The sequence below is a fragment of the Nicotiana tabacum genome, chromosome 7 (genome assembly GCF_000715075.1).
Source record: "Nicotiana tabacum cultivar K326 chromosome 7, ASM71507v2, whole genome shotgun sequence".
NCBI classification, from domain to species: domain Eukaryota; kingdom Viridiplantae; phylum Streptophyta; class Magnoliopsida; order Solanales; family Solanaceae; genus Nicotiana; species Nicotiana tabacum.
In genome coordinates, this window is record NC_134086.1 from 132,688,538 (window position 1) to 132,711,529 (window position 22,992).

The 22,992-nt window shown below is 37.5% G+C and overlaps 1 protein-coding gene across 1 annotated transcript; it reads left to right on the forward strand.

The window, feature by feature from the left end:
• Window positions 1-1,667: 1,667 nt before the first annotated feature.
• LOC107802786 (aminopeptidase P2) lies at window positions 1,668-22,961 on the forward strand. Its single transcript, XM_075217661.1, has 13 exons — window positions 1,668-2,981; window positions 3,635-3,760; window positions 3,899-4,018; window positions 4,446-4,721; window positions 8,875-9,047; window positions 9,403-9,657; window positions 10,285-10,436; window positions 18,965-19,155; window positions 20,260-20,368; window positions 20,457-20,611; window positions 21,287-21,379; window positions 21,952-22,032; window positions 22,493-22,961. Exons 1-13 carry the CDS (start codon window positions 2,625-2,627, stop codon window positions 22,562-22,564), a joined length of 2,160 nt encoding a protein of 719 aa, XP_075073762.1. The 5' UTR covers window positions 1,668-2,624; the 3' UTR covers window positions 22,565-22,961.
• The last annotated feature ends 31 nt before the right edge of the window (window positions 22,962-22,992 follow it).

Consider the following 22,992-nt stretch of genomic DNA (forward strand, 5'->3'; position numbering starts at 1 on the left):
ATACTTTCACTTACTTAGTAAAACACCTCCGCCCACAATCGTTGGGTTATGAGTTCGAATCCTAAAGAATAAGTATAAAAACACTATACATCCTCCTAAATTAGAAGAAATATTAAAATATATATATATTTGATACTTTTCACTTCCATTTGACAATTTGAGGTGTTTGACGAGAAAAATAGGAGTATGTGTTTTTGAATAATAATGAAGCAGTTTTTCTATTTTGATAATTATAAATTTCTACTTCTTTTAATAAGTGAATACAAAAAATTATTTTTTTCAAGATAAAATATCATTATAGAAAATTATATTTTTAGTAAACTATGCCTCATTAATTTAACCATATGGCCTCACATCCAATCTAATGCAAGAAATATGTATCATATGCATGCATCTGTTACTTAATTATAGTAAAATGATATATATTCTCAGTTTAAGTTTTAACAGCTAAGATAATATTACTTAATTTAATATAAATATGGGGTACAATTTTATTTTATTTTTTACTAAATGCAGCTCTCTTCTTCTATTACTTTTTCGTTTCTACCATCTCTCCTCAAGCTCTTGGAGTGAATTTTTAATATTATATTATATTTTAATATTATAATGTAGACAAGATCATGTCGAAAAAAATAAATATACCAGATATCTAACAATATTGCTTTGATTTAATATTTACATATTAATTAAGATTTTTAATATATATTTTATCTTTTATATTTTAATTAAATAAAGAAATAGTAATTTTCATTAAAAAAATTAAAATCAAATCTTTATTTAAATAGTATAATCCTATTAATCCAATCTTGATTTGGTTAGAGTCTGTTTGGTCAAGCTTCTAAAGGCCAAAAGTACTTTTTTGACTAAAAAAGTACTTTTAGAAAAATTTAAGGTGTTTGGCCAAAATGAAAAAAATATTTCTTAGCAGCAGCAGAAGCAGTTTTTCTGCTTATGGAGAGAAGCTACAAATTCTAGCTCCTTCCAAAAAGCAGAGTTAATTTATTCAAGACAAAAATAACCTTAAAATAAATGTATATATTTCAAATTATCCCTTATTAATTTAATTTTTCTTTTTCATTTCCTTTTGCTGTACATTTATTCTCTTTTTTATTTTATTTAAATTTTTATTCTCTTTCTCCTATTCTTAAGAGTAGATTTTAAATTTATATTGAATGATGTATTTTGACATATTTAAATTATCATGTAAATAATAAGTAATGCCAAACACTCAATATTATTGCTTTGGAATACCTATATTTTTATATTAATAAGAATTTTAAATTTATATTTTACTTTACGTTTTTTATTTTAGTTGAATTCTTTTCTAATAAATGTTTAAATTTATTTTTCTTTTCTAAATAATACTAATCGCAAATTGAACATTTATTGTCCTTTTTTGTAATTTTATACTTAAAAGTGCTTTTTTAAAAGATTAGTCAAACACGATGAGCTTGCAAAAAACACTACTCAAATAAATCGGCCAAACACAAATTACTTATTTTGCAAAAGTACTTTTTCATAAAGCACTTTTGAATAAAAGCATTTTTCAAAAGAAATAATTGTTGGGCCGAAGTACTTGTCAGACAAAATATTTCGACCAAATAAAATTTTCCGTCATGAAGCCATTTTTGACAATTAAAGGCCCTTTCAAGTTGTACTCAACAACCATTCTGAGCCTATTTTGAATTAGACACTTTATTTATTCACAACAAAAAATCAATTAAACACCCCACCATGTCAGCCTCATCGGTGAAATCCACCTGAGCTGCCAACCTAAAATTAGTTTTTTTTTTACTAAAATAATGTGGACCCACCTAATTTTCACACCCCATCTCCTCCAATTCTCTCCTCCACCATTCCACCCTCCGCAACCCTAAATTTCTCCATTACAACCAATCTGAAATGCGGAACATAAACTTCCAAACAAATAAAATTTTACACTATCCCTCTGAATACTAAAATGACAATGTTGTTTATTGTACAAGTATAATGTTCGATTCTTGTTGTGTCTTTTTCCCCCTTATCTAGTTATCCATACCCTAAACCTCTTCAACCACAAAAATAAAAAACGACAAAAAGAAAAGAGAGAGGTTAGATGAGATAATTGAAGAATAAAGAAGTAGGTGAACAAAAAACAATTCGACGGAAAAAATATCCATTCAATTATCAGACACAACAATCAATTTCGACGGAAAAAATGAAGGCTGCCGGAAATTTTTAACCCATCTGATTCTTCTTACTCTCTCGTCAAAAAAATGGAGTTTCTTCTTCTGCTCTTCTTTATCTTCATATTCGGACACCAATGACCTGCCATTTTCCGAAAAGAATTTGTAGCTTCAAAGGCGGCGATTGGTGGCGATGCGTCAGAAATGGAGGAGCCGGCGGCTGCTATGTAAAATGAGAGAGGAGATGATAAAGAAGTTATATTTTTTGTTAATTATATGTGTCAAATTTTTATGGCAAAATTACACGTGTTATTTTTTGATTGGTCCATGTGATATGTCACTGAGTTGTTCAGCTGGTTGTATTTAGCCTTATTATTACCCTCCTTTAAATTTTCCTTCAAGTTAAGTCGACACCAAAACTCCAATCTTATCTCTCTCTCTCTCTCTCTCTCTAAATCAATGGAGTCATTGGCAGCTTCATTTTCAGCTTCCACCACCACCATCCTCAATTCCTCTTCCAAACTCCACCACCACCCACCTCGACGTTTCCGCGTCCTCTCCCTCTCCCTCCCCATCTTCCACAAATTCAAAACTTGCCCCAAATTTTCCTCAAAATCTCCAAATCATCTCAATCTTCTAATTGTCCGAAGCTCCAGTTCCAGTTCCATCACCGCTAAGCCGTCCTCGGAATTTCAGAAAAAAGGTGGTAGAGACCGTAAAGAGGAGGATAACAAGCTTCGTGCTCTTCGTGAGCTCTTTACTAAGCCTGGTGTTAACGTTGACGCTTATATTATTCCTTCTCAAGATGCCCATCAGGTTGTATTTTATTGCTTTTCTTGAATTCACAGTCCCTCGATTTTTATTTTTTTAGTAACCGTGGTTTGCGATAAAGTTATGCTTGTTTCAATCGTTGTGTTAATTGTAGGCTCTTGGCTTTAGCTTTTGTGTAGCGTAGTTTTGAAAAACCTAATGACTTTTAGAAGTATTAATGTTATTCCTATGAGTGAGTTTTGGTAATTCAGTTTAAAATAATGTTGCTATATTGGTTCTAGAGCCTGCTGATTTGCTATATACCTGATTAAAAAAAAAGCCTATTGATTTGCAATATCTGTTCATTTTGGTAGCTGTTACTCAAAGATTTGTGTTTCTAAAGAATTTCCGCTTTCTGTTTAGATCAAGATTTGCTATTTAATTAGGCAACACCTTCTTGACATTTTTAAGTGGTCATCTGATGCATATGAGTTTCGTGAGTTAAACAAACTTTTAGTGATGTCTTTTTATTGCATTGACTTGATTCATGACAACATGTAGATAATGAATCTCCTGGTTTGTTAATCCTATTTTTTGGGGAAGGTAGTAAGTAATTTCTGGGACTATCTAGTGGCTGGGAAGGCAAGCAACAAATTAAATGAACTATGTATTACCTTATTTTATGAGTTTTACTAAATTTGAATTGCTCTTATTTGTAGAGTGAGTTCATTGCTGAATGTTATATGCGAAGAGCCTATATATCAAGATTTACTGGAAGTGCAGGCACTGCGGTTGTAACCAAGGATAAAGCAGCCTTGTGGACAGATGGACGATACTTCTTACAGGTTTGTATTATGTGCATGGCAGCTCTAGTTTTAGTGATCAGTTTTCAAGGAAGTAAACTGAACAGTTTGGTTGGTACCCTTTGTCGGTACCTACTGTCTTCTAATTGATTTCTTTTTCTCTTTGGTGTTTGTAAACAGGCTGAGAAGCAGTTGAACTCGAGTTGGGTTCTCATGAGAGCTGGTAACTTGGGGGTGCCTACTCCTAGTGAGTGGCTTAATACTGTCCTAGCACCTGGTTGCAGGATTGGAATAGATCCCGTAAGTAATGCTCAAATATGCTTTCTGATTTGTGCATTGTTTTAACTTTTAAGTTCCAGTAAAATCTAGTATTGGAATGAAAACATGTATACTTATAGGGAGAAGTCAGACGTATTCCTCAATTTGTCAACGAGTTCACATATTTTCATATTTCTGCTCATGCCTGGAGAAGGGGCATGACTCCCCCCTCTCCCCCTTCTACCATTCATCGGACTGCCCGTTCTATGTTCCGGTGTTGGGTTAGTCCAAAACATGACTTATTTATTTTTGACTTGGTGCCTTCTAATACTAGTTCATCTCTTCTAGTTCAAAACTTCAAATTTGTCAATCTTGCAAGCGTTTTTCTATTTGAGTTGACTGCATCATAAGTAACCTTGCATTTTCTCTCCTCTTATATCAGTTCTCTTTGTTTTGGTGAAGGGAGCAGTTTCTTTTTTCATCTGATGCTGCAAAAGAATTCAAAGAGGACATTTCTAAAGGAAACCATGAGTTGGTCTTGCTGTATGATTTCAACCTTGTAGATGAAATATGGAAGGAGTCGAGGCCAACACCTCCAAAGGAACCAATTAGGTTGCATGGCCCGAAATATGCTGGTGTAGATGTGTCGTCTAAGCTTTTGTCATTGAGATCTGAGTTAAGACATGCTGGTGCATCGGCAATTGTTATCTCCATGCTTGACGAAATTGCATGGCTATTGAACTTGGTAATCCTCTTTACTTGTTCTTTAAAATCTTTTTTACTTGGTCAAATGTGCACAAATAGATCATTTTTAAATTAGATTCCTGCTTATGTGAGATTTTTTTGTCACGACCCAAAACTTAACCTATCGTGATTGCGCCTAACATGGTACTAGGCAAGACGACTACTCAGACATTTCCAACACTTTCACTTTGAGATATACTAAAATAGTTAAAATAACTAAAAATCTCATAAAACGGAATAGAATATCATAACTCAATACATAAGTTTTTCCAAAACCGGGGTGTCACTGAGTATATGAGCATCTACATAAAGACATAGCAGTACACTGTCTAGAAAGTAGAACTGAATAAATAAATTGAAAGATAGGGGAGGAAAGTCAAGGTTTGCGGACGCCAAAGCAGCTACTTCGATGATCTCCGAATGTCTGAACTCTGTGAATCAGCAACTGCCGTGATTGGAAACACCTGGATCTGCACACGAGGTGCAGGGTGTAGCGTGAGTACAACCAACTCAGCGAGTAACAAGTCTAACTATTGGACTGAAAGTAGCGACGAGCTTTGCAGATACAGTTCAATTACGGAATTACAATACAGAAATGTAGGCATGCTTTCAAGTTTAACGGTTAAAGCCCAAACAGGTAAATCACGTTAAATTCAATTGAAACAAGATATGGTACATCTCAGTATCTACGTGACAGTTATATAAGCCAACTGAAGTACAAAACAGTAATGAAATCATATGCATACTCTCAGAGTATCAGTCACTCAGTCCTTCCATTCACTCCATCCTCACAGTCACTCCATCCTCACAATCACTCCATCCTCGCAATCGCTCGGCACTCGCGCTCGCACTTAATAGGTACGTGCGCCCAATGTAGATGTGCAGACTCCTGAGGGGCAATTCCAGCCCAAGCGCTATAATAAGCCAATCATGGCATGGATCACATAAACATGTTGCGACATGCAGCCCGATCCCATAAATATCCTCACAATCGGGCTTTCGGCCTCACTCAGTCATCAATCTCTCCAGTCTCTTGGGCTCACAAGAATCATGATAATCAGCCCAAACAATGATGATATAATGTATCAACAAAGGATAACAGAGACTGAGATATAATATGCAAATAATAGCTGTGACTGAGTAAAAACTTTTCAACTTAAGCAATTAATTCAACATGTAACATGACCTCTGTGGGTCCTAACAGTACCAACATGTAGCCTAGGTAGGATTTCTAACATGACCGGCAACTCAATTTCTCTAACACGTGGTGAAAACACAATTAACAACAAGATTGATCAACTATAAAGTTCCATGGAATCAACCAAGTCACAGTTCTTATGGTGCACGCCCACACGCCCGTCACCTAGCATGTGCGTCACCTCAACACCAATCACATAACACGAAATTCGGGGTCTCATACCCTCAGAACCAAGTTTAGAAGTGTTACTTACCTCAAGTTGTGCAAAACTCTAAACCAACAAGCCCTTGCCTCGCGAAACGGCCTCTGACTGCCTCGAATCTAGCCACAAACAATTCGATATAATCAACTCAAGCTATAGGAATCAATTCCATATGAAAATGCTAAGTTCTTAATTAAAAGTCAAAAAGTCTAACTCAAAAGTCAACTCTCGGGCCCACGTCTCGGAATTCGATAAAAGTCACAAAATCCGAACATCCATTCAACCACGAGTCCACCCATACCAAAATTACTCAAATTCGATACCAAAATCTCTATCAAATCCCTAAAATTCGGCCTAAGGACTTTCCTCCATTTTTTTCCAATTTTTCAACCCAAATCACTAATTAAATAATAAAACCAAAGATATAAACATGGAATTTAACCAAAACTAATTAAGAATCACTTACCCCAATCACTCCCTTGAAAATCTCTCCAAGAATCGCCTCCAACCGAGTTCCCAAAATCAAATTTGTGAAATAGACACAAACCCTCGTTTTGAAATATTTAAGTTCTGCCCAGATGCCTTCATCGCGATCACGGAAAATGCTTCGCGATCGCGAAACACAACTATGCTGCCTAGAAATTTAACCCTACGCGAATGCGTCAAACACCATGCGAAAGCGAAAAACTAATTCCTCAACCTACGCGATCACGGCCTTTTTCACGCGATCGCTGAGAACAAACGCGTGACCCCAGCTGCTGCCTCCTATACTCTACGAGAACGCGACCTTAGCCACGCGTTCGCGATTCATTGCATCCCACAACTACGCGATTGCAATCCTCATCTCGCGAACGTGTAGAACAAGGACCTCCACTGCCCAATTAAGTCTACGCGATCGCGTATAAGGAAACCAGATCAGTGACACCAGAAAACTTCAACCAATCTCCAAGTCCAAAATTTGACCAATTAGCCATCTGAAATCCACCCGAGTCTTCCGGGTCCTCAACCAAACATACCAACAAGTGCTAAAACACGATACGAACTTAGTCGAGCCTTCAAATCACACCAAACAATGTTAAAATCACGAATCGCGCATCGATTTAAGCCTAATAAACTTTTGAACTTCTAACTTCAACATTCGATGCCGAAGCTTATCAAATCACGTCCGATTGACCTCAAATTTTGCACAAAAGTGAAAAATGACACAACGGACCTACTCCAACTCCCGGAACCCCAATTCTGAGCCTGGTAACCACAAAGTCAACTCTCGATCAAACTTCTAAATTTTCAACTTTCGCCATTTCAAGCCTAATTCATCTACGGGCCGCCAAATCACTATCCAGATACACTCCTAAGTCCAAAATCATCCAACGGAGCTAACAAGATCATCAAAACTCCATTCCAGAGTCGTTTACACATAAGTCAACATACGGTCAACCTTTTCAACCTAAGCTTCTAACCTTGAGACTAAGTGTCTCAACTCATTCTGAAACCTCCCCGTAACCGAACCAACTACCCCGGCAAGTCCCATAACAACAATTAAGCGTAAAATGAACAGTAAATGGGGAGAATGGGGCTACAACTCTCAAAACCACCGACCGAGTCGTTACATTTTTGGTCTGAGGTATAGGAAGAAACTATCCTTCTATTGTTGTAAATTCGGTTAACTGTGGACAAAAAGTAAGCCTATCAATAGTTCTTACATCTGATAATCTTAATCAGTTGAAAATGGAGCTCGGATGAGTTCCATTTCAGCATAATTATCCTTTTAGTTGTGTCTCTTATGTTCCTCTTCAAATGAACCGGAGCGGGATCGCTCCTGCCGAGACGGCCGTTGCTCACCGGATTTCCTGCAAATAAGCAATACAAGCATATATGGTGCGTAATTTAAACATGATGCAAATTCCCGTCGGACCATGAAGGTTGTCTTTGGGCGGTTAGGATGACGTCCTTAGACCATGATGTCCTGGGCCATGAAGCGTATAATAAAGGATTCGTAGGCCATGAAATGATGCTCTCGGGCTATGAACAATATCTTGAATATTTTACACTTGCTCTAATATAGAGTTTTCCTTTTTTATTCTTGATAAGTTTATAAGACTAGTAATCAATATTCTATGATTAACAATTGGGTTATCAGTTAAATTTCAGGGAACCAGCTTCATTCTGATTACCAAATTTAGTATTTCTAAAACTTGACGTTAAAAGCTTTTTCCAAGATTATCTCTGGCAGTATTCACCGGATGAGAAAAATTCTGGTGATTATGTATTATATATGCTAGCACGTAAAAATATTTTAAGTGACGACATAGATGTAGTTTGATTGTTTCATCAAAAGAAAAAAAAGATAATTTGATTGGTGCACCCAACTTCGACATTCAAGATCTTTTGATTTTTGCCTGCACACTGATTAATTCTTTGAAAAGATGAGATTAGCATAGAAATATGAATTTTAGTGGAAGATTTAATTTTGATGGCCCTATAAATAGTTAGTTAGTGGATTCGTTGTAATTTTAATGGCTAATAATTTTCTGTCTTCAAAGAATATTAATTGTTCAACTTCCAATAGTGGTTCAATTTCTAGTCCTCAAGGATATTTATAACATTGGAAGGCATATGACAAGATTTCAACGATGCACAGCAAGTGTCTTAGCATGCTTTGGCTTAAAGTTGAATGATGACTTAAATTTCTTTCAGTTGTGTGTTTTCTTATTTAAGCTGCTTATTCGTTTAGTTATTTACTTGTGTCTCCAGAGAGGTAATGATGTCCCACATTCACCAGTCATGTATGCATACTTAGTTGTGGAGATAGATGGAGCAAAATTGTTCGTTGATGATACTAAAGTAACACCTGAAGTTATGGAGCATTTGACAAATGCTGGCATAGAATTGAGAGCATATGAATCCATTCTCTCTGAAATTGAAAGGTGATTTTGAAGCATTAGGATTTTCTTTTTTTCTTTTTTCTTTTTTAGAATTGCAAAATTTGTCTTCTCGTCAACAGTTCTATGTCTTGTTTGGTATCACTCTGGCAAGAACAACTGCAGGGAGAACTGCAGCCCCAGAGAAGCTTGCATTTATATTAAGCTCAGCATTTGAGTTTCAACTCTACAAGCAGCATCCTAAACTTAAATGCTAATGGAGATATTTTGCATGCTGCAATTATGTTGGTCCCTGTTTCTAATAGAAGAAACTCTTCAACAACCAAAGCATTAGTAAGATCTGTGCTTTTGGAGAGAGTTTCTCCATGATAAAATTTGACTCCAGAATTTCCCTTTTCAGTTTGGCAGCAAAAGGCGCAAACCTTTGGTTGGACACTTCATCAGTCAATGCTGCTATTGTAAATGCATATGAATCAGCTTGTTACAAATATCCTTGGAATTCTGCAACTAAAAGCAGGAGGAAGAAGACTGCCAACCTCGATTCCAATGGTCAATCTGGAGGACCATGTGCAGTGTATAGGAGTTCTCCTGTATCTCTGCGTAAAGCTGTAAAAAATGATGCTGAGTTAGAAGGGATGCGTAACTGCCATCTAAGGTAATTGAAAATCCAATCCACCCCTTTAAGCATATGTCAATTGTCAATAACTACTGCCTATTATCTCACGATCTATATTTTCAAAAGCATACTATTTCACCACTTCCCACTCTATAAGTGATGTTGCTGCCATATAAGTCCGCCAACACTTTCATTATGCCTTCCACAAACCTCCCCCATGAGGTAGTCTAATATATTTTGTTCTCCATCCTCCCTCTTGCGTTCCGTTTTTGTTCTCCAGAGAGATAGCTCCTCCATGTCAAACCTGCATATCCTTAATTGTAATCTACGTGTCGGAAAAAAAAATTAATAAATAAACAACAATAGTAATAATAATTAGGGTATAAGAATAATAGTATTAATGTCTGGATAACTTTGAATCATTTTCTTTTACTCTATGGAAAACCATACTGTGAATTTTTTTGTTGTACGAGAGATGGTTGCATAGCTTTATAGCGTGCCGTTCATTCTTTTTTGTCTTTTTATGGTGAAGCATTATATACTTACTTTGAGGGATTGCTACGTCTTATTCAAGTATGCATGGCTTAGTAATACTTTAATGGATAATCAATTTTTTTTTTTTTTTTTTACCAAGAATGGATAATCAATCTGTATCTTCCGATGTAGGGACGCGGCTGCCTTAGCTCAATTTTGGGCTTGGTTGGAGGATGAAATCCAAAGGGATGTCATTTTGACAGAGGTAGAAGTTGCAGACAAACTTCTTGAGTTTCGATCCCACCAAGATGGCTTTCTTGATACAAGCTTCGACACCATAAGTGGTATATTGGTTTCTACTATCATGATTGAGCTGAATTACGAAACTTAAATAGTAGTGAAAAGCTAGTGTTTGTCTTTGTGGACTTTATAGTGGATAATAATAGCAGCTTCTTCTCGAGTGAAGAAATATGCAGAATATATACAGCTTCTTCTTGAGTGAAGAAAGATCAGAATATACATATATCAAAATTATATCCCATGCTTATCTATATTTCTTCCAATTCAGCTTCGACCACAGCTTTATGAACTTTAGAATGCTTTAGATCTGGTGGAGATAGAATTTTGTTACTTCGACTTTTGTTTTCCATATTTTCTGTTGATGCTTTCAGTAGGAGAATAATTCTACTCTCTAAAAATATAGGTCTTCCTTACATTCTTCTCAAAAAAAATATATTTTGGTCTTCCCTCTTGTGCTTAAGCTTCTTATAGCTGAAGAGCTTTCACGACTTTGGGTAATCTGAATGTATTTTTGAATAGTCAAAGACAGTAGGAAACATTTGTACTCCCTCCCCTCCCAAACATTTCGAAAATCTAAAACATTAGTATTGGCCGGGAAAAGATGTAGGCCCTTATATTGACCTTTTGTGCTCTAAGGAATAGAATATAGGACAACCTTGTATTGGAAAGAAAAAAAAGTGTTTCCAATAAAAGTTTTGGCTATATACTGTAATGGTATTTTGCTTTTGAGGAGAATGATATTGTTTTCATGTTGGCTAAAAAGAAATTTTGGACTGTTATGTAAGTTGAACAAAGGAAGTAGTTGATGACTTTGGGATGAAACGGCAGGTATTTGCAAGGTCACTTTGCATTGTCCTTTTTATAAAGTTCGGGATTTATTTACAATGGAAGATTCCATATTTTTTAACAATACTCATCTTGGATCTGATTTCACCAACACAATTCATCTGGTAGTTTTTCTCTCTCTTTTTGCTGGATTCTGCTTGTTCAAATGCCCTACTTGTGTCTTGTTGTCTATATACATTCAAGAAATCTTCATCCCATCCTACTAATGGAAAATCTTTATGGCTCCCATTATGTTCATAGCCATGTCTGCATATTCAGTGCCCTATGGCCATCAGTTAAATATCACCATAGATGCTACTTGATAGTTTGTAAAGTGTTAGAGATAGCTATGTAATTGTCCCACATTGGAATAGGAGTAGTATCCCCTTTGTATAGAGTAGCTATAAATAGCACCTCTTGTATTGCATCACATACAACATATCAATATATATCATATTTTCTCCCGTGCCTTCTCACATGGTATCAGAGCTATCGTGAGAGATTTATCGCTGTGCATAAATTCCAGCGATTCCGGGAAGTAAAATCAGTCACCGGAACCCTTTTTTCCGGCGACTTTCAAAGTTGTTTTGCGTCTGCTTTGTCTCGGTCAGTGTTGTGCACAAAATCCAACACTACCACAAGAGTAGTCACTGTCCGGCGACCAAATCCCAGTGAAAATCTCCGGCGGTACTGTAGCTGTCCAAAGAAAATTTTCCGGCGAAGTTCCAACGTTGCGTGGGCCACCTTCTGGTCATTTTTTGGCGACGACTCTTCAGGACAGATTGTTTCCCTTGCAATTCCGAGCCTACCCATCCAGGTTACACCAAATTCCGACCACTTTTTTATTTTTCCGGCATGAATAGTGATTTCAAAAAAAAAAAGTGGACTTCCGGCCATTTTTTGAAAAAGTTCCTTCAGAACAGTTGGGTCTTCTGGTAATTCCGATCCTACCCCTACTGTTTTTATTTCATTCCGACCACTTTGAATATTTTCCGGCTGCAACAGTAACTTTCCAACTGCTACAGTAGTTTACTATTCTGGTTCAGTGTTCCTTACTCTATTTTCAGTGGATTACAGTTGATTATTTCTCTTATTTGGTAATAATTTACAAGATGTCTTTGGGAAGTGATGTTTTTGGGTCTAAAAGCATGAGTTCTGGAAACTCTAATGTTATGATTACCTCGGAACCTTTAATGGGAGGTTCAAACTACTTAGCTTGGGCTTCATCTGTCGAGTTGTGGTGTAAAGGTCAAGGTGTGCAAGATCATCTGATTAAACAGTCTAGCGAAGGAGATGAAAAGGCGATAGCGCTTTGGGCAAAAATTGATGCTCAATTATGTAGCATCTTGTGGCGTTCTATTGATTCTAAGTTGATGCCTTTGTTTCGGCCATTCCAGACATGTTATTTGGTTTGGGCAAAGGCTCGTACGTTATACACTAATGATATATCTCGCTTCTATGATGTGATATCACGGATGACAAACTTAAAGAAGCAAGAATTAGATATGTCTACTTACTTGGGTCAGGTACAGGCAGTCATGGAGGAATTTGAGACATTGATGCCAGTTTCTGCTAGTGTGTCAAAACAACAAGAGCAGCGACAGAAAATGTTTCTAATTCTTACAATCGCTGGACTTCCTCATGATCTTGATTCAGTACGAGACCAGATTTTGGCGAGTCCGACTGTCCCTACAGTTGATGAATTATTCTCTCGATTACTTCGCCTTGCTGCAGCACCAAGTCACCCAGTGATTTCATCACAGATACTTGATTCCTCTGTTTTTGCATCCCAGACAGTGGATGTTCGGGCATCTCAAGCTATGGAGAATAGATGAGGAGGCGGTCGTTTTGGGAGATCTAGACCCAAGTGTTCTTATTGTCACAAACTTGGACACACTCGCGAAATGTGTTATTCCTTAAATGGCTGTCCACCCAAAAATGTCTATGTTGCTCATAGCGAGACTACAGGTAACCAGGGCTTTTCTGTATCTAAAGAAGAATATAATGAGCTCCTTCAGTATCGAGCAAGTAAGCAAACATCTCCACAAGTAGCCTCAGTTGCCCAGACTGACACTCCTATTGCTGGTAATTCTTTTGCTTGTGTTTCCCAGTCTAGTACTCTTGGACCATGGGTCATGGACTCAGGCGCTTCTGATCATATCTCTGGTAATAAATCACTTTTGTCGAATATTGTATATTCACAGTCACTTCCTACTGTTACTTTAGCCAATGGATGTCAAACTAAGGCACAAGGAGTTGGACAAGCCAACCCATTGTCTTCTATCACCCTAGATTCCGTTCTTTATGTTCCTGGTTGTCCTTTTAGTCTTGCATCTGTTAGTCGTTTGACTCGTGCCCTCAATTGTGGTATATATTTTATTGATGATTCTTTTATTATGCAGGACCGCAGTACGAGACGGACAATTGGTACAGGTCGTGAATCAGAAGGTCTTTACTACCTTAACTCGCTCAGTCCTTCCACAACATGTCTAGTTACAGATCCTCCAGATCTAATCCACAGACGTTTAGGACATCCGAGTTTATCCAAACTTCAAAAGATGGTGCCTAGTTTATCCAGTTTGTCTAGATTAGATTGTGAGTCGTGTCAGCTTGGGAAACATACCCGAGCATCCTTTACGCGTAGTGTTGAGAGTGATGCAGAGTCTGTTTTCTCCTTGGTTCATTCTGATATATGGGGTCCTAGTAGAGTCAGTTCAACCTTGGGATTTCGTTATTTTGTTAGCTTTATTGATGATTACTCAAGATGTACTTGGCTTTTCTTAATGAAAGATCGTTCTGAGTTATTCTCTATATTCCGGAGTTTTTGTGTTGAAATCAAAAACCAATTTGGTGTCTCTATCCGCATTTTTCGCAGTGATAATGCCTTAGAATATGTATCTTCTCAGTTTCAGCAGTTTATGTCTTCTCATGGAATTATTCATCAGACATCTTGTCCTTATACCCCTCAGCAAAATGGGGTTGCAGAAAGAAAGAATAGGCACCTTATTGAGACTGCTCGCACACTTCTAATTGAGTCTCGTGTTCCGCTACGTTTTTGGGGCGATGCAGTTCTCACAGCTTGTTATTTGATTAATAGAATGCCTTCATCTCCCATCAAGGGTTAGATTCCACATTTAATATTGTTTCCCCAGTCAGCCTTATACCCTCTTCCACCTCGGGTTTTTGGGAGCACATGTTTTGTTCATAACTTAGCCCCGGGGAAAGATAAGTTAGCTCCTCGTGCTCTCAAGTGTGTCTTCCTTGGTTATTCTCGTGTTCAGAAGGGATATCGTTGTTATTCACCTGATCTTCATAGGTACCTTATGTCAGCTGACGTCACATTTTTCGAGTCTAAACCTTTCTTCACAACTGATGTCACTTCTGCTGACCACCATGACATATCTGAGGTCTTACCTATACCGACTTTTGAGGAGTTTAGTAATCCTCCTCCACCTTCAACCACAGAGGTTTCACCCATACCAACTTTTGAGGAGTCCAGTGTTATCCCTCCTAGTTCCCCAGCCACAGGAACACCACTCTTGACTTATCATCGTCGTTCGCGCCCTACATCAGGCCCATCTGGTTCTCGTCCTGCACCTGACACGGCTCCTACTGCGGATCCTGCTCCTAGTACACCGATTGCACTTCGAAAAGGTATACGGACCACACTAAACCCTAATCCTCATTATGTTGGTTTGAGTTATCATCGTCTGTCATCTCCCCATTATGCTTTTATATCTTCATTGTCCTCGGTTTCCATCCCTAAGTCTACAGGTGAAGCATTGTCTCATCCAGGATGGCGACAGGCTATGAGTGACGAGATGTCTGCTTTACATACAAGTGGTACATGGGAGCTTGTTCCTCTTCCTTCAGGTAAATCTACCGTTGGTTGTCGTTGGGTTTATGCAGTCAAAGTTGGTCCCGATGGCCAGATTGATCGACTTAAGGCACGTCTTGTTGCCAAAGGATACACTCAAATATTTGGGCTAGATTACAGTGATACCTTCTCTCCAGTGGCTAAAGTGGCATCAGTTCGCCTTTTTCTATCCATGGCTGCAGTTCGTCATTGGCCCCTCTATTAGTTGGACATTAAGAATGCCTTTCTTCATGGTGATCTTGAGGATGAGGTTTATATAGAGCAACTACCTGGTTTTATTGCTCAGGGGGAGTCTCGTGGCCTTGTATGTCGCTTGCGTCGGTCACTTTATGGTCTAAAGCAGTCTCCTCGAGCCTGGTTTGGTAAGTTCAGCACGGTTATCTAGGAGTTTGGCATGACTCGTAGTGAAGTTGATCACTCTGTGTTTTATTGCCTCTCTGCTTAAAGTCTATGTATTTATCTGGTAGTCTATGTTGATGATATTGTTATTACGGGCAATGATCAGGATGGTATTACTAATCTGAAGCAGCATCTCTTCCAGCACTTTCAAACTAAGGATCTAGGTAGATTGAAGTACTTTCTAGGTATTGAGGTTGCTCAATCTAGCTCAGGTATTGTTATTTCTCAAAGGAAATATGTGTTAGACATTCTTGAGGAAACAGGGATGATAGGTTGCAGACCTGTTGACACGCCGATGGATCCGAATTCTAAACTTCTGTCTGGACAGGGGGAGCTGCTTAGTGATCCTGCAAGCTATAGGCGGCTGGTTGGTAAATTAAATTATCTCACAGTGACTAGGCCCGACGTTTCTTATCCTGTGAGTGTTGTAAGTCAGTTTATGAATTCTCCCTGTGATAGTCATTGGGATGCAGTTGTCCGCATTATCCGGTATATAAAATCGGCTCCAGGTAAAGGATTACTGTTTGAGGATCGAGGTCATGAGCAGATCGTTGGGTACTCGGATGCTGATTGGGCAGGATCACCTTCTGATAGACGTTCTACGTCTGGATATTGTGTTTTAGTAGGAGGAAATTTGGTGTCCTGGAAAAGTAAGAAACAGAATGTAGTTGCTCGGTCTTGTGCAGAAGCAGAATACCGAGCAATGGCTATGGCAACATGTGAACTAGTCTGGACCAAACAATTGCTCAAGGAGTTGAAATTTGGTGAAATCAGTCGGATGGAACTTGTGTGCGATAATCAAGCTGCACTTCATATTGCATCAAATTCGGTGTTTCATGAGAGAACTAAACACATTGAGATTGATTGTCACTTCGTCAGAGAAAAGATACTCTCAGGAGATATTACTACGAAGTTTGTGAGATCGAATGATCAACTTGCAGATATTTTCACCAAGTCCCTCACTAGTTCTCGCATTGATTATATATGTAACAAGCTCTGTACATATGATTTATATGCTCCGGCTTGAGGGGGAGTGTTAGAGATAGCTATGTAATTGTTCCACATTGGAATAGGAGTAGTATCCCCTTTGTATAGAGTAGTTATAAATAGCACCTCTTGTATTGCATCACATACAACATATCAATATATATCATATTTTCTCTCGTGCCTTCTCACATAAAGAATGTATAATTCTTCCTATTTAACTTTTTTCAGATGTATGGAAGTTTTATGTGATGGAGTGATATTCAATTTTCCTTAACGTGTCACGACCCATTTTCTGAACAAGCCGGGACCGGCACTCGATCACTAAACATGACCAAGCGAACCATCTTTGCTTATCAAATCTATTATAACTCCAAACTTTATATGCAACACGGCAATACTCTAACCAAATGCTTTTGATTAATTTAAATATTTAAATAAATCAACTCCAAAACTTTATTCGTAGTAACTACTGAATTACTGCTAAGTTATTATCAAAAATATCTAAATCTTAACCCAATGACTATGTCTATGAAGCCTCTACTGATAAACTGACGCACTGCTCGGGACATGAGATTTCCTGGCCAGTTTTCTAAGTAAACAAAGAAATAACCAAATAAAGATGACTCAAAGGAATACTCTACGAACAAAAGCGGAACTCACCAATAACACTGGAAGAGAAGGAAGTCCTAACCCGTAGCCTGGTCGCTTGCAAAACCAGTTCCTATGTTGTACCGCAGACCAACGTAAGTTCCCAAAAGAGAACGTCAGTACCATCCATTGTACTCAGTGAGTCTCAATAACAGGGGCCGAAACTTTAATAACATATACATTACGAGCAAAGGTTCTAAATGCATGTAAAACATTAAGCTTATAAGAATAATTCTAAAATAATTGCATAATAGCAGTTTATGAATATTCTAAAAGAAATTCTTTTCTTTTTCTTTCTTATAAAAAAAATACTTCTCTTTATACTTTGGGAGTTCCAACTATCCTAACTTAATTCTGTTTCAGTCACCGTGTGATCGGCACGGGTTCGATCCCAACCTGATCGAATAGGCCCAATCCACGAGGTGCCACTCGCTTCATGGTTCTCAGCGCATGTATCATGCCTTCGCATGGCTAAGTAAATTCTCAGCAACGAGACCCTCGGCTCGTGTGCTCCCTACTTTGGCGCAAGTAGTTTCAGGAAGTCAACGCCTTGGTCAGGACCCTCGGCCTGGTCGATGACCCCTTCTCAGAATAAAGGATACTCCCAAAAATCTTTTCTTTCTAAAACTTCTTCGTCTAGATCTTTTCTTCATAGAACATCATGTACATGCTCATGCTGGTATCCTTAAATGTAAAGCATGGCATAAGAATGAAATAAACATGTAAAAGTATTTCTAAAGATTCTTGGTTCTTCATAAATTTTCAACATGAAAATAGCATATAAGAATAACACAAAAATCTGAAAATTTATGCACGTATATCATAATAAATCGTCTAAACTTTTGTGAGAACAAGTCTAAGTTAATAGGTACTCACTCGCTCTAATTAAGTAAATATAAACTCTTTTAAGCAATTCATCAAACACCTTGTATGCGTGCTTTTGTGAGTTAAACCACTTTAGTAAAGGGTTGTATCAACTCACCTCAAAACTTCTCGAGTCAATACGTAGACCCAGTCCAATTGCACCAGTCAAACAATCGATTCTACAACAACCAATACATTTTAATCAATTTTAAAGTTTCTCACCTCAACATGAAATTTACTATTGATACCGAGAAAGAAGGGAACTAACTATTCAATTCTTACCTATTACTACCGTAGGATAATTAACAATAGGAAATTTTATATACCTGAGTTCAAGAATTAGTGGTTTGTAAAGAACCCTACGATTTTCTTTTTGTTGCCTGTGTTTGCTGCGTTTGCTGCGTAAGAGAACAGCGTTCTGTTCCTTGTGCGAATTTTTACTCCTACTGCTTTCTTTCTTTGGATCTCCTTTACGTCCAAGGTTAGGCTTTTAACGCCTTAAGCCTTTCTTTTTCCAACAGCCCTTTATGGGCTTAGGAATGTCCCTCCAATTTTCTTTTGTTATTTTTTTTTACTTAACTAATTATTAATGATACTCACTTTTAATAATTAGAAATATTATATTATTAATATTCCCATAATTATATATCCAACTATTTATAAATAGGGAAGTAACTCAAAAATCAATCACAAGGGTTTAAATCCATAAAGAAGAAAAAAAAAATTGTGCACTCAAGGCAAGATTAAAAAAAAAAAAATCTATATTTAGCGAGTCTTGAAATTTATATAAATTTGAGGAGTGTTACATAATGGCTTATTGTGCAGTAAAATTTTAGATTACTTATTTTGAGATATCGATGAAAAAAATGTCTGAATCAGCATAAAATGAACAATGACCGGCTAGTTAGGTGTAGAATTTTCACACGATGGTATTCTTTCCGGTCATTTTCATAACTACAAATTTATATGTAGGTGTGGGTGCCAATGGCGCTATAATTCATTACAAGCCAGAGCCAGATAGTTGTAGCATTGTGGATGGGAAGGAACTCTTCCTCTTAGACAGTGGAGGCCAATATATTGATGGAACGACTGACATTACTAGGACAGTGCATTTCGGTGAACCATCTGCGAGAGAAAGAGAATGTTTCACCCGAGTGCTACAGGTAAGCTATACCTTTCTGCCAGCAATGGTACATATGTTATATGGTTGAGTTTTCTGAAATTGGATTATACTTCAATGTAAATCCTTACTAATAGGAAACCTTAGCTGATCGGAAGACTTACATTTCAAGCATCTAATTATAAAACATTAAGAAAATAAAGGGAAAGGAGAACCTAAATTGGAGCCGCCTAGTGCCTCTCTCTCTCTCTCTCTCTCTCTTTAATTGGTAAGTAGTATTGATGTCAAAAGCAGCACTAAGAAAGTGCTGCAGTTACATCCAAAATGTTGCAAGATGGGAGCAAGAAAAAAGAACCTAACAGCTTAATGCTTTCTCTCTGGGGGTGCAGCGTCTCCCTCTTATGCCCTAACTTTGTTCTATTTATAGATATTGTGAAATGACTTTTTTGTAAACCAGAAACTTTTCAGCTGCGCATAGGTGCCATAGCTGTAAATTTTTGCTGAAAATCTCCTTTGATGGACGCCAACATGGACTTCCTTCAGCTTTGCGCATGTTTGAGTATTTTGACCATGTCTTCCGGAAGGAGTGTCCAAATGATGAACCGTGTAATTTGATGGAAACTAGACTTCATGAGCTATGATATAACCAATTTTCAAGCTCAACTCTTTATGGATAATTTCCAGCATATTCTTGAAAATAGAGTTAAAATCCATCTTGTTTATAGCATATTTCAGAGAAGCTCCTTTTTTCCCCCTCATTGGCAGATTTGACAAAATAAAGGTTTCATAAGAAAACATTATTGTGGAATCAAATTGGGTGCCATTTCAAAAAAAAAGATACAATAGTTTCGGACTCCCCCGAGCTTAAGGTTCAATTATGAGTAACGGATCAACTAATGTAGTAAAACAGTGAAAGGAACCTATAAAGTACCTCAAAAACTTAGGTAGCTTAGGTAATTGATTTTGTCCATGTAAAATCAACTCATCAATGACATTCCTTTTAAGTCTCCATTTCAAATGTTACCCTTTGAAGCACATGTCTTGAGGTTGTATTCTTGGTATTCTGTGGTACCCCGTTTTGTTGCATTGCTAGATAAGTGCTTCTATAATTGTTTAGATACGTTGTAGTTGATTAAAACATTTTCAGGGTCACATAGCACTTGACCAAGCAGTTTTCCCTGAGAATACCCCTGGTTTCGTGTTGGATGCATTTGCGCGGTCTTCCCTATGGAAGGTTGGCCTTGATTACCGGCATGGTAAGTGTGCTCAGTTCTGTGTTCTTATACTATTAGGAGGTTTTAGTGACAAAGTATTTCCTTTACACGTGCTCGTTATTTCCTCTAGGAACTGGGCATGGTGTAGGAGCTGCACTAAATGTTCATGAAGGCCCACATAGCATTAGTTTCCGCTTTGGAAATATGACTCCCTTATTGAGAGGAATGATTGTCAGCAATGAACCCGGTTACTATGAAGACCATCAATTTGGCATTCGAATTGAGGTACTTTCCCCATTTCTCCATATTCCGTACCTAGAAAGAATAGAAAGCTATTTTCTTTTTGTTTTTAAATCATGAGTATCTCTTGTATGTTTTAAATTTTTTTAGTTATTTGAATCGATAAATGGGTTCCTAGTGAAACTTCTCTTCCTTTTCTCTTAGGGAAGTTCTCTATACATCTTTTAGTAGATCAGCTGCTAAATTTTGATATTAAAACATCCATAGGTATATTAGTTGAAGCATACACTTCCTTATTTTCTGTTCGAACTTAAAAAAGTATCTGAGAGCTCATAGGTTGCTACAGTTTCAGGTCAAGTTCCTTATTTAATGCTGAAGAAAAAAGTTCATTAAAATCTGATGTTAAAATCTCCATCTTGGTAGAAGCGGAATATGACAGAAAAAATTGCGACTTTTCCTGTAAAAACTTGGAAGTTATAAGCGGTGTGTGGAGCTTCTTTTCTGCATGAATTCTCATTTGATTTGATTGTGAAAGAATTCAGTGAGGATGTTATGCTGTTGTTTGGTGCTCTATTGGCATCCGTGTACTATACTTTTGGTTCGCAATGTAATCATGTTTACCTTCCATACTTAATTTCTTTGCCCTAATGCAGGTTACGTCATAAAGTTGTGTCTGGTTTTTATTATGTAATCTGATTTTTACTCTTGCTTGTTATCCAGAATCTTCTTTACGTTAAAGAAGTAGACACACCAAATCGTTTTGGAGGAATAGGGTATCTGGGATTTGAAAAGCTTACTTTTGCTCCCATACAGGTATGGTAGCTCACAATGATCTATCTTTGCTTTTACTAGTGAATTTTACCCTGCTGTTAAACAGAAAGAGATTGGCCTTGGCAATTCTAGACTGTACAGTTTCTATTACGCACAGGTTGCAGGTCAATCTGTTTATTTCTTCTGTAGTCTACTTCTCCACTGTAAAATTAGGAACAGGCTTTAGGTAATTAAATAAATTCAAAGAGCTTGGAGGTTGTCATTGAGAATGGATGCAACAGACATGAACCAGTGAGACATTATTACTCTACATCAGAGTGCAGGAGATTATGGGATATATATGACATCCCATGCATTTGACATTCCTAAAGACTCATATATTATAAGGTCTGACATGCCCTATCATGTATGAGTGTATATAAGCTTCAGTCACGAATTTAGACTTCAAAGCCATCTTCAGATGACTGATAAATGAATTCCGTTGTTTACCCTTCTGTTCTCGTGACCTGCACTGATTGACAAATCAACTCATTCTGGAGTGTGTGCACTATGCTCCATCACTCTTCTGCCATAATTTCTAGTGATATGACTACTTTTTGCTTCTTATCATCCAGACTAAATTGGTGGACTTATCTTTGCTCTCTGTTGCTGAAGTAGAGTGGCTCAATAGTTACCATTCGCAAGTTTGGGAGAAGGTAAGTATCCCAACCATTTCTTTTGTTCTTCTTTCTGTTCCCATGATATTTAGTATGTTCTGTGTAGAATGAACAAGATCCTTACTTGACTACCAACAAGATCCTGCAACCACTTTGCTGTAATCTAGTATATCATAAGAGATTCAGGTTATGATTGTTGTATTGTAGCAGGTCAACTGTGCTGTTGGCATATGATTCCTCATATGCTGTTATTGTGCTGTCTATTGACTTAGGTTGAGGTAGTAAAATTCATGACGTTTGTTATCAAAGTTAAGAAACTGCTCTTTTTGGCACTGTAGTTGTTTTTGTCCCAGTTTCCTTTGTCCAGGAAAGACAAGTGGAATAGTTGTTAGTTGTTTCCTCCTCCTCTTCCTTCCACACCCCCCCAAAAAACAAAGAATAATTGTCGTTGCTTTTTCATGCTCAAGACTGCTATTTGATGACTGGAAATCATTTTCAGGTGTCACCTCTGCTGGATGGTTCTGCACGTCAATGGCTTTGGAATAACACAAGGCCTCTTACAAAGCTGTAATTCCTGTATAGACACTGTCAATACTACGCTGTTCCATCCTTCACCATTTGTTGTACATAGGAGATAAATAATTTGATAATTAAGAGTTACAGCTACTCATGTACACTATAGACAGGTAAATGAACTTTGTAGTACAATATTAGCCCCCGGGATTTTGGTCTTAGTGGTAAAAGTGCATGACGTGATGTGTGGGTTAAGCGCACATCACGGATTCGAACAGACAAAAGTCCGGTATTCAAGTGGAGAGGGGTAGAGGTTCTGGCTCATTATCCACCGAGTTTCGAACCTTGTGCCACTTGCATTGTGAACTGAGTAGCATTAATAAGGATGGTAAAGGACCTCTGTAAATGTACAATATGATTATTCGATTTAAGGTTTAGCCTTGTGGCTCATCTCAGATATAATGATTGCGGCAAGTATATGATATT